Genomic DNA, 12,241 nt, shown 5'->3' with positions numbered 1-12,241 from the left:
CCTTCTCACGTTCACATATAGAAAATAACCTAAAAAAATTACCCTAAACGGAGATTCAGACAACATACAAATTATATGTTCTTTAGAAAACAAATGAAACAGTCATAACAGTCTTGCTAAGTATCCTATATAAGTTATTTTTGCTGTTGTCACAGGTTTCAGTCATGCCAAAAAGAAGTATTCAAAATACCACAAGGTACTTGTGCTTTTCTAATGTAGCCCCCAACAAGAGTAGTAAACATTTCCAAAGAGGTGCAGGATTCTGCAAGGGAGTGATAGTTTGGCTAATATATAATTTACACATACAAACAGATTTGGCCTTACCTGTTGCACATTCCCATATTGTCTTTGCTTGAAATTGATCTATATTAAACTTTTAATCCATAAAACCTTTGCTTTTTTTATTTAACAGCTACACTGCATTCATTTAAAAGTATTTATCTCATTTACAAAATAAAATACATTTTACTCACAATTTTCTTTGTACAGTATTTTGAGATTAGTTGATTATTATAATTTTCATAGTGATATTATTGAATCAGTGAGGGCCTTCAGATTTAAATTATATATCTTCAATATACAGTAGTTCTCTAAGTCACATTTGCTTTTTCTAAGAAGGCTAAACTTTTGCATAATGAAATTCAAAATATCACAACAACTTTGCTGGGTTTTTTTCTTCTTCTTCTTCATCATAAGTTTTATATCTCTGTATTATAAAAATAAAGAAACAGAACAACCCCCTTTAAAATAACCGTGCAATCAAGTTGGTTTCACATGTCCCCAGGAGGTAGGTGAATAAAAGCAGACGTAGAAGTCTAGTGGTTGTTCCCAACCTTGATTACGGTGCAGCGCCGGTCTGGCCATTCAAACAGAGAGGCAGGCAGAGCTTCGTTATTTCTTTTTAGATGTAGGCTTCCTCATTGGCAGGGTTCTGATTCTGGCTTTCTGCCTGCTGATCTGGACCATTTTCCTGAGCCTTCACCAGAACCAGAGGTTTGATCATCATGCGCAGGCGCTGAGAAGAAGATCAGAGGGATAAAAAAACAGTTTCTGCAGATATGATTTATATAATCATATATGTAACAGTGGATATAAAGCCTTCACACTTGATGATTGATTTTACAAAAAAACAATATTTCATCAGATCATAAATCATTAGCCTACATGCTTCTCTTGAAGACTTTTTTGTTTTCTCTTTTGTAAGTACATTTTAATTAATCAGAATCACATCTATGTGTTACGTAATTTCTGTTTGGCTTACAGGTCAGAGTAGTGGTTGAAACAATGACAAAAAGTTCAATAGGGATGTGTTGATTCTTTTCCTACACAGTAAAAAGGTCAATTCACATGGGCTCCACAGCTGCAACCACAAGAAGGATGTCAGTGTCCAAGAAATGTACCAAATTATCAAAAAAACTTGAAGTTTTTCAAGTTGGACTGCACACTTCTCCAGTCATTTTAATGAAGTGTTTGTGAAACCAAGTGTTGGCCTGAAAGCAGAGCAGCATTCAGCTGCCTGATTGCTACAATTACACAATCAGCCATCAGCTGGTACACCACGATCTGACAGCTGCATTTCGCCTCTGATAGCCTCTTTTGCAATGCCTGCAATTATGGTACATTTACTCTTACAGAATCTATAAGCTATAAATGTCACTGGGAGCTGCATTCTGTACATTGTGCAGGAGTAGATATCAAGCAGCCAATAATGTAAATGCTGAGCTAAAAAAGTTTAGTCTGTTATTGATTAGGACAGTCGGATCACTGAAGTAGGACTCCATCACTGCAGATGGTTTTCCAAGAGCTCAGTGGCTGTTGAAACGGAAAAACTGCTTTACATAACTAATCATTTTTCTTTCACTAATCCTTTTATCACAGTAACACTCTTCATTTCAGTTTATTATTTCTCTATCAAGCATGCTTGTGAGTTTGCTCATTAAAAATCACTGAATCATGGTCCCAGACTTTGGTTTTAATCATCTGAAGAAAATAAGACAAAGTAAAGCTCAGCATTTTTCCCTTTTACAATTGGGTACCCTTTTGGCTTCATGTCAACAAATTAATTCTTACTGTTGATTCTAGATGAATAGATTCCAGTTTGACTTTGTGGTAACAAATGTGACTGAGTATCCCTCTAAAGATTATTTTTTGTATAAAATCTGGAGAGCTTATTTTGTCGTAATATACCAATGTACAGTGAGCTAAAGTGGGTTTATTAAAAAAAAAAAAAAAACTATCTTGTACAATCAGTAATCCACTAGAAACTGACAACACCATTTTCTTGGCTGCAGATTTCAAAATTATGCAAATATTCTGGGCCTAATTTGCAGCTTTATTCAAACAGATGCATGGTGCACCGAGTTTAAATAGATAAATTCAAAAGAAGATACATAGGGTGATAACATCTTACCTCTTTGTAGGTGCCTTTGAGTGTCAGGAACATGTAGCCCATGTAGCCTGGGATGAGAATCATGGAGGATAGGGCCATTAACCAACCAACTCCCTGACCCCAGCTAGGGAACACATAATCTCCCATAGTAAGGGGAACCATCTGCACTGCACTGAACAAGAACACTCCCTGGAGAACAGAGGGACAAAAGAATATATCTCAGCATCTTACATTGATCGACATTTTGTCCATTATATCCCATTTTCCCAATAACGCTGACCAGCTTTCGTGTAAAAAGCATCCACAGTGGACATAGCGTCTATAGGTTTATCTTTCTCTTAAAACAACAACAACATGGGGACATTTGGGGATGTAGCATGACAGAATGTGTAAAGATTCAAATACATGCAATGGTTAATTGTTAAATACTACAACAGGTAACACTTACAGCCACAATGAGAGGAGTGAAAACAACCCAGCAGGCCTTCCACCACAGACAGGGCCTGTAGCCAATCATTTCCTCAATGTTGTCAAAGAATTTATTCACACCTGCATGTAAAAAATGGAAAAGATAAAAATGTGTTTTTTTTCACAATCTTCATATGACTTTTGAGACTTGAGTCATTTTTACATGCATTATTAAAAAAAAAGCTCACCATAGAACCATGAAATTGAGATGCACTCAAAGAAGACCAGGAAAAGCAGGGACATTCCACTCGCTGAGTAGTAGTCAAAGAGCTTAAACACATACAGTCCACCCTGCAAGTTAAGGATTAAACGAAGATAATGAGACAACTGAAGTAGGAAATTGTAAACACAAACATAAAATGTAGCTGTATTTATGTGCAGGACAGTCTCAAACTGGTCTGGAGGAATAATGAAGTGTAAAATCTGAGTTTACACTAATGACTATATGGCTGTGGGAAGCAGTGACATATTTATATGGATTATTTCAGTCAGTGTCTTGTAAGAGATCTATTACTGTGGTCATTTATTACAAACAGAATAGCTTGTAAGTTTACATTGCCAAAAGTGGTTAATTTCCTTTTAGAGTCAAGTTCTGTGGGAACAGAGGGATTATTTAACCTCTGAGTTTTATGCATAGCTACAATAATTTCCTGTGGTGAAATATTATTTGTATTTTTTCATGTATTCATTTAAAACACTGTTGTAAGCCTAGGACTCCAGACTCCAATTACCATGGTTCAAGTAGACCATAAACCATAAAAAGACCGTCCAATACTAAAGTCAATATTAAATGACAATGTAACTATTAGGTTTAAAAATGGAAGCTTGAATAAACAAGATAGCAGACTAGTGGGTAACAAAATCACTCTAATCTTACGAGACTGTAAGATTTGTGTAAAAACAATTATCACTATGAATTTCTGCCAAGTAGGACATTAGCATTTCTGAACAAAACCTCTATGTACCTGTCTGAAATTCAAGTAGCAAACAAATTCATGAAGAAGTGGTAGATGTACAGGAAAAAGAAAAGAAAAAAAAATATTCTGAGGCAGTCAAAAACAGGTTGTTGCTACAATTGTTTGGTACCTTTTATTAACCTTTTTTTTATTATTATTTTTTTTAGAAAATTCAGCTTTATGGAAATTGATTACCAAAGATGAAAGCCATCTTGAGGCTGTGAGCTGAAGATTAAAGCAAACAAGCAGCTTTTTATTATTGGAGATGCAAAAACAATATTGTCACAGAAGACCTATCCATCCAACCGTTGGTTATCTGAGATCAGGTCAATGGGCTAATAGGTCTGTTGGGAAACCTAGATGTCCACTTTCCCAACAACACTCTCCAGTTCGTTCTGAGGTGTCCCTAGGCATTCCCAGGTCAGAAGGGATGCATCGTCCCTACACCTTTGTGATTCTGCCCTGGGATTCCCCTTCAAAGGAGAGGATACCTAGGAGGCACCTTAACTCACCCTTCTGGTTGACTGTGACCCATACCCTAAACCAAAGTCATTTTTTGAAGGAAGCTCATTTCAATCACTAAAATCTAGGTTGTCTATCTTTTGGTCATAACCCATACCGCATGACCATAGGCGTGGCTGGACTGTAGCTACAAGTAAATCATGGTCTGTGTTCCTGGGTCAGTTCTTTCTTCACCATGGCAACCCATCATCAGTGTATGAGCTGCTAATCCTTCCATCCATCTCTTGCTCCATCCCATTATCACTTGTGAACAAGACACCAAGACACTTAAACTAATCCTCTGAAGGCATACACTGATGCCTAAACTGGAGGGAAGTATTCACCTTTTCCTGGATATGATCCATGGTCTCAGACAGGAAATATCATTCTAGCTAATTCAAACTTGGATGCAACAAACTTTAGTGAATGTCTAAAGTTTGTTGACATTCAGTAAGACCCCAACAGGACCAAAAAGCAAAATGCCAAGATGAAACCCCAGAGATTGCCTAATCAGACACCCTTCTCTCCACAACTATCCTTTCAGATCCTGCCAGTGAACACCATAAACAAGATCAGTGCCAGCCCTGGTTGAGGCCAGCCTGCACTTGAAACAAGCTTAACATTGTGCTGATGGTGCAGACACAGCTCTTGTGTTGATTGAAGGACAACATCCAGCGTCAGTACCCTGTTTCTGATAGGACCCATTACAAAATGTCTTGGCAGACACAGTCGAATGGCATGTCAAGGTCCATAAAACTCCTCTGGACCAGACAACCAAACTCATCCTAAACCACTTGGTGATTCCAAAAGGGTTAATTTCCAGGTCACTCTTCAACAACCAGGAGAAAAACCAAAATGACACTGGTGAATCAAAGGCTTCTCCCCTTTCTCCAAAGATACTGAAGACATCTGTCATTAATGAAAACATAATATCATGTACACCTTCAGTATCTTGGTTTAAATCTTGGCAACTTGCTGCCTGGGAGCTTTTTAAGTACCAGAGCAAACTCTGCACTGGTGAAGTTTCCCACAAGTCCTTTCATCGTGCCTTTCCTAAATGGATATGATGGCATTGTGAATGAGGCAATCAAATAAGTATTCCTTATACAGTTTGACAATAGCCAGGTCTTCAGTTCACCATTCCAAGGTAACCTAACATGATGGTAGTATTCATCTTTCTATTGAAATTGCTAAACAAACAATACTTCAAAAACCTTTCCAAGGCCAAATGAAAGTCATTTTGCAATGCATCTTCAAAATCCTTGAAAACTTAATTTTTCACACTTTTAACCACAAAAATCACACTTCTGCTGCACATCTGCTGTGTCTCAATTTGTTCAGAAATCTTAAGAGTAAAAAAAAATTCCCAAAGGCTTCCCTCCTCAGCTTGATGGTATCTGTCAAAAGCTCCTGTGATCTCTAAAGTCCATAGTTCATGAAAGCTACATCTGCAATATGGAGATCCTGCGCAAGGCCAGTTCAAAATCCTCAACTTTTCCTGGATTACTTTGAAAAACTCTCCAGAATGAGTTGAGAATGTCCTGAAAAGGATTTACTGCCAGGTATTCTCAGTTCACCCATATCACCTATTTGAGTATCACCAGCAGGTGGTGATCAGCTGACAACAATGCCCTCACTCAAAGATATAACACATAGATATCAATATATAATTACAAAATCAGTCAGACTGACCATCTTGTGTTAAAATCATTGTGCGTGTCCAGTTCCTCGCAAAAAAGTTTAAAAAGAAAACATCTCTTGTATTACAAGCAACCCCATTATTATCCACTAAAGCTACCCAGGAGCTCATCAGAATCCCCAAATGGTATCCTTTGCAAAAATCATTCATAAACTTCAAGAAGACTGAGTCATTTAAACAACTGTTTGGTTCATACACAACGACAACAGTCAGGACCTTCCCTCTTTCAAGTCAAAGACACACAGAGGTAACAGTCTCTCTCTCTTTCTCTCTCTCTCTCTCTCAGTGGGGAAAACTCTAACAAAGAGGCACTCACTGGTGCATTAGCATTGGCACTGCAGTACAGACACCAGCTACAGGAATTGAGAAAAAAAAGCAGTTTAAACTGCTATTAGTAGGCCATTAAATAGCAGTTTAATGTCCTACTACACATGGCACTCTTTAAAAGTTAAAGAGGAAAACTGTAGCTTGTCTTTCGGAAATTATAAAATGTACAAGTGGTAATATTTATGTGAACAGCCTTGTATTTCTGTTAGAATCAATCTCATGAAAAATAGAAACATAGAGGAAACTCACACTTGATACTTCCACATATTTACCTGTGTGATGTTGGACAGGCCGATAATATAGGAAACAAGGCAGACGACAGCGATGAAGATTTCTCTACGCTTTCGGAGGATGTGAGGAAACTCATCAACCAGTGCAGTGATGAAACCTTCCACAGTGCAGAACTGCAAAGTTTGTAGAGCCATTTTAAAACTGTGTCACTTAACACACTAAAATCACTGCAAAGTACAAGGATAAGTAGCAATAACGAAATTCTGTGACATGAGGTCAGAATCATGTAGTGAGTTGGAGCTTTAAAAAACTATTTTAGCTAAATACACCAATAATACGTATTGGAACGGTCCAAAACACAGACCATATTCATTGGATTATTTTCACCTGGCTGTCGATTCCCAGCATCAGCAGCATGGAAAAAAACAATATGGCCCAGAGAGGAGAGACAGGCAGCTGGGTGACAGCTTCGGGATAAGCCAAAAATGCCAGGCCAGGTCCTGATGTAGGATAATTTACTGTTAGCTCAAATGTACAGTGGGAAATGTATTAAACATATGTTATTGGTATAAATAAAGAAGGATCCTTGCAAATGTTAAGCAAATATAACAATACAGAAAAAAATAAAACAATAAACTATATAAATGGAAGTTATTCTTTTAATAAATATCCCAGTATTTCTTTTTGATTGTAAATTTAGAAAATTCAGTGAAATTTCTTTTCATGTATGCACATTATCTTGTCCTTGTGTCTATTGTTGCATTTTAGGTTTCAACATTGATTGCAATTACCTGAGGCTGCCACATCAGCAATTGGCCTCTTTGTTACATTAGCCATGAATCCCACAATGGAAAAGATGACAAAGCCGGCGAACATGCTGGTGAAGGAGTTGATGCAGCAGACAATGATAGAATCTCTGCAGGGGAGAGACACAGCACAGGCCATTGTTACGGCTGTATCAATTCCTTATCACCCCGTCACACATTGGAGAGAGACATTTGAGGGGAAAGGAGGAAGGAGAAGTCGAAAGCCATTTTGCGTCCTGCAGAGCCACAGCATGCAGTTTGTGCTAACCTCTTTTTATTTTTTTAAATACCAGTGTGCTTTAATATTGTTCAATATGTGCACTTTTGCCCCTGACCAGTCTTTATTCTTTAAGCTGACTATGGATGAGACATAAAACGAGTTATATATTGTTTAATTGTTAAAAAAAATTATAATAATAATTAACACTCAATCCTGTGTAGTTAATTGCCCTAATAAAAATAAAGAAAGGTTTTTACTGTAGAGTTGACACAAAAGCAACAAATTAGAGACATTTGCACAGTTTCTGTAAAAATGCTGTGTGGGTGAGCAGAACTGCATATTAACACCTCATACAAACAGACTCCGTCATTTGAAGGGATAAATGAGCCTGAAAGGCAGCATACTTGTGTCACCTACCTGTAGACGTTATTATTGAAGGGATTGTAGCTGCCAAGAGCAATCAGAGAACCTAATCCCAGACCGTAGGAAAAGAAGATCTGCGTGGCAGCATCGAGCCAAACCTGACACACAGGGATTAGAAAATATTCCAGTCACTGTGCATAAATGAATATCTGTACATTTTGTTTGTGTTGCAGCATTTTTTTTTTCAAAATCATTAACTTGAAGGATTGATATTGAAATGTTCATTATTTTGTTTAAACAGTAATGGGAGAAAAAAAACCTCCACTCTCATCACACTGTTCTCACCTCTTCTTCTCAATATTAAAAGTGTTGCATTATCTCAATAGTGACATTCAAACGTGAATTAATTAAACATTGGCCACATATCCTTTGAATTTAAACTGATCAGCAACATTTATGTTTAGCTTTTGATTGCATTGTATTGTGTGCATTGGTATTGTGTGCATTGATCTGTATCCTTTGTGGTTTTACCAGAATGCAAACATCATAGTCAAATAACTGGGATTGCACGTGACAAAGCAACACACATTTGTGGCAACACTAAGTAAGACTCTTGTTTTTTACTTTCTTGCCATTTTTTTTTTTTCAAAATTTAGAGCACAAAAAATGTTCTGTCATAAATTTTTTCCACTTAAACTGAGAATCATAGAGAAGTTAATGCAGTCTTATTGAGTTTGGTAACTTCTGAAGTTAGCTGTTTGAACTTTTTTAGAGGAACCAGTGCAAAGGGAAAGGATATGAAGGCATGTTACTCTTTTCATGTTTTTTTTTATTTAGAAAACCATACATCATTTTCCTTCTACATCACTTATTATGTTCTACTTTGTGTTGGTCTATCAAAAAAATTCCCATAAAAAATTGCGGTTGTAAGGCGACAAAAATGTCAAAATACTTTGCAAAGCACTGTATCTGCAAAAAATTCCATTAACATATCAGCACTTTGAATGTTCTTCCACAAAAACACCTCTCTGTAGTCTACCCACAACTTTGGAAATGTTATGTCAAAAAAGTGAAACTCATCCATTTTCTGGCACAGCTCATCCTCTGGAGCCTCCTGCGCTGCAGTTTATGTCACATAGTTGTATCTTTCTCAACACAAGAAGTCAAAAGGCTCACCTCAGACTCTTTGAGTTTCTGGAAGTCTGGTGTGATGTAGAAGAGAATCCCGTCAAAAGCTCCAGGCAGAGTGACGCCACGGCAAAACAGGATGAACAGCATAAAGTAAGGGTATGTTGCCGAGAAGTAGACAACCTGTGAGACACGTCACTGTTAGAGCAATCGCTATATTCTGTGAACTACAACTACATGTTGGATTGAGTATATTCATTCTGCAAAGAAGCTATTTAGCTCAAATTGTCAATTTACTGTGTTACTGTGGCACCACTCCCACAGCACTGCACAGAGTCCCAGTCAGCTCTTCCTCTGAGGCAAATGACCTCAGGATGAGTAGGTTCAGCACACTCCCAGTGCACTTTCACCTTCTTATCTGAAACAATTTTGCGTCTGTGCATTTAACCTAATAAGTCATTAAAATGAAGAGGACACTGACTTTTTTGAAAAATAAGCAAATAATTGCTTGAATTAAAGAGCTTTCTTTTTGTTATTTAGTATAAGGTGTACTGTACGCCAATGACAAAAAACTACACCAATAAGCAGTAAAGCAGTTTCTAGAACATATTTCATCAGTGATCCTTGTCTGTTTGTTTAGCCCCTTTGCATACTCACTTTCCCTGTCCAGCTGACCCCCTTCCAGATACAGAAATAGACGAGCACCCATGCGATGGCGAGCGTGATGGCCAGTGGAATCCTGACCTCCCCAGGCTTTTCCAAACCGTCCGTCAGCTGGTGCATGTTACGTCTGCAGCGAAAAAGCAAAGTGGCCAAACTGTTATGCAGAAAAGTAACATGAATCTCATACATGCACAAATATGCATACATGCATCTTGGTATTTAGAGACTTAAATTTCTCCCTGAATCTTTTCAGAAGCCCCAAAATTATTATTATTATTACTTTTTTGCATTTTGTATTGTATTGTTTGCATCTGTTTTGAAGTTACGTTTTTGTTTTTTTTTGTAATTTCTCATAATGTCTTGAAGCAAATTCTCCACTGAAGGATCTGGTTCATAGCACGCAAACTGCTACGTCAGCCTATCTCTGACCCCTAATCTGACCCTTCCTTACCCTCACTGGCAGGCAGTGACCTTATCATATTTAATCTGTTCACAACATTTCAGACTGTGGCGACTCAGATGTCCAACTTACTCCCAGAACTCCACCACAGCACTGGTGAGGTTTGTCGTGTCCGCGATGGTGTAGTTGGTGTAGCAGCGATCTGTGTTCCAAGCATTGCCACATGTCTTCCATGGCAGGTCCTGAAAATGAGGAGAAGAAAAAAAAAAGCACACATAGAGACGGGGAGAAAGCTCTTTTTTTCCTCAAACCCGCTCCCATCGCCGAGTCCCATTCTCTCAGGCTGTCAAGCAGCCAAGACTGTGATGCTCATTCGGGACATTGAGATTTCATGGTTTTCTCAGTGGAGTGAATGCTTCATCGCAGAATGCATTTATCAATACCTTGTGTGAGGCGCTAATTATGCGGGAAAGGAAGTAATAAAAGTCATACTCTGTTAAAGGGTTGTGCAGCCTTACATAAGAGGCTCTGGCAAGCAGCCTGCCACATGACTAAAGTAAATTACAATGTAAAGATACATTAAAAAGAACGGCTATTCTTTGAATGGCATAAAGGGAGAGGGTGTCATGATTTTACAGAGTGAATATACTCACAGCGGTGAAGGAGTTGTACAGATAGTAAATAGCCCAAGCAATGATCACAATGTAATAGATATTGAGCCAAAAAGACAGAACAGCAGCAGCCAGACCCACACCTGGAACACAAAATACAAGAATAACGTTAACTCTACGTTAAAAAAAAAGTGGGGAAAAAAGCATAAAAGTAGTTTGAAAGGTAAGGTTTGACATTATCTGACCTCTATTCAAATCTGTTTATTTAAATTCAGTTCACTAAAATTAATGCAGTTTTGACAAAAAAAGAAAAGCCACCTGAAGACATTTTATAAGACAAACAGATTCAATTTGTATCCAGAAATATATACTCACTACCAACCAATATAATAAAATCAAACAAAGATTCAATTTCAATTACATGCATTCCAATCGCTTCTTTGTCATAGTACAGTGAAGGCAAACTGTTTAGAATATACATTTTCGACATAGGAACATAACAATCACACGTTAATAATGAAGCTCCAACTAATAATAAGTTAAGCCGGTTAGTTATGTATTTTATTACCTTTGAACATTGGGGCCAGCTTCCACACTCCCAGACCTCCAATAGAAGTGTATTGACCGAGAGCCGTCTCCAGAAAGAACAGGGGCATGCCAGCAAATACCAGCGTCAAAAAGTAGGGAATCAAGAAGGCCCCTGGATGAGAGGTGAGAAGCAAAAGTGTGTGAATCATGAAATTAATATTCACTATAATCCAACATGTTACTTGGCAGAGGGAGTATTTGGTTTCAGGCTGCACCCAGAAAAGCGCGCAGATTTTCTCTTATTTCTGCTTGTGCGCAATTACGCACGGCGTTGTTGAGAAGATACACTTAAGATCTCTTTTATTTCAAACTCTCCGGAATCAGACTCTCGATCTTTGGTCGCGTCACCTTTACGTTCCGTTTTGGTGTTTGTTGAAAATAGTGAAATTATTCCTGATTACCTCCGCCGTTTTTCCCACACAAGTAAGGAAATCTCCACACATTTCCCAGTCCGATTGCGTATCCGACACAAGAGAGGAGAAAGTCAAATTTCCCACCCCACGTTTCTCTCTCTGGTATGTCCTTTTTCGTCTTCTGCACCTTCACCACCAGTGTTTTGGGTTTGTCATTTGGCGTGGTGCTGGGCGCGTCGTTCACGGTCTCGGTTAAGACGTGTCCGTCCGAGGCTTTGGTCCCGTTTGTGGCCATAATGACGGTCTGTGTTGGAAGGTCCTGACCAGTGTAGACGTGGTGGTTTCAGCACCAGTCCAGACAGAGCGCGGCGTATCCGTCCTGCACTACAGTAGTCCCCAGAGAAAAGCCGTGGGAAAAGGGATGATTGAGGGTCTGAGAGTGATGAGGTACGGCGGCGAGGCAGAGACCCTGAAAACAAAAATGAACTGGTTAAGATACTTTTTTTTCTTTTCTTTTTTTCACAAAAAGGGAAATTTT

The 12,241-nt window shown here is 38.3% G+C and overlaps 1 protein-coding gene across 1 annotated transcript in view; it reads right to left on the bottom strand.

Annotated features, from left to right (window-relative positions):
* Positions 1 to 670: 670 nt before the first annotated feature.
* The window catches only part of slc6a1b (solute carrier family 6 member 1b), a 13,199-nt gene continuing 1,628 nt past the window's right edge, over positions 671 to 12,241 (bottom strand). Inside the window, exons 2-15 of the mRNA XM_007549385.2 lie at positions 11,752 to 12,172; positions 11,331 to 11,462; positions 10,805 to 10,905; positions 10,284 to 10,393; positions 9,746 to 9,878; positions 9,137 to 9,271; positions 8,015 to 8,118; positions 7,363 to 7,487; positions 6,959 to 7,071; positions 6,613 to 6,744; positions 3,046 to 3,148; positions 2,838 to 2,938; positions 2,411 to 2,578; positions 671 to 1,015 (exon numbers count right to left, since the gene is read on the bottom strand). Of these exons, the coding sequence (XP_007549447.1) occupies positions 902 to 1,015; positions 2,411 to 2,578; positions 2,838 to 2,938; positions 3,046 to 3,148; positions 6,613 to 6,744; positions 6,959 to 7,071; positions 7,363 to 7,487; positions 8,015 to 8,118; positions 9,137 to 9,271; positions 9,746 to 9,878; positions 10,284 to 10,393; positions 10,805 to 10,905; positions 11,331 to 11,462; positions 11,752 to 11,998 (1,818 nt within the window). The 5' untranslated portion in view covers positions 11,999 to 12,172 and the 3' untranslated portion in view covers positions 671 to 901. The remainder of the gene's footprint in view (positions 1,016 to 2,410; positions 2,579 to 2,837; positions 2,939 to 3,045; positions 3,149 to 6,612; positions 6,745 to 6,958; positions 7,072 to 7,362; positions 7,488 to 8,014; positions 8,119 to 9,136; positions 9,272 to 9,745; positions 9,879 to 10,283; positions 10,394 to 10,804; positions 10,906 to 11,330; positions 11,463 to 11,751; positions 12,173 to 12,241) is intronic.

The sequence above is a fragment of the Poecilia formosa genome, unplaced genomic scaffold (genome assembly GCF_000485575.1).
Source record: "Poecilia formosa unplaced genomic scaffold, Poecilia_formosa-5.1.2 Scaffold2, whole genome shotgun sequence".
Taxonomy (NCBI): Eukaryota; Metazoa; Chordata; class Actinopteri; order Cyprinodontiformes; family Poeciliidae; genus Poecilia; species Poecilia formosa.
This window is presented reverse-complemented; position numbering and strand designations above follow the sequence as displayed.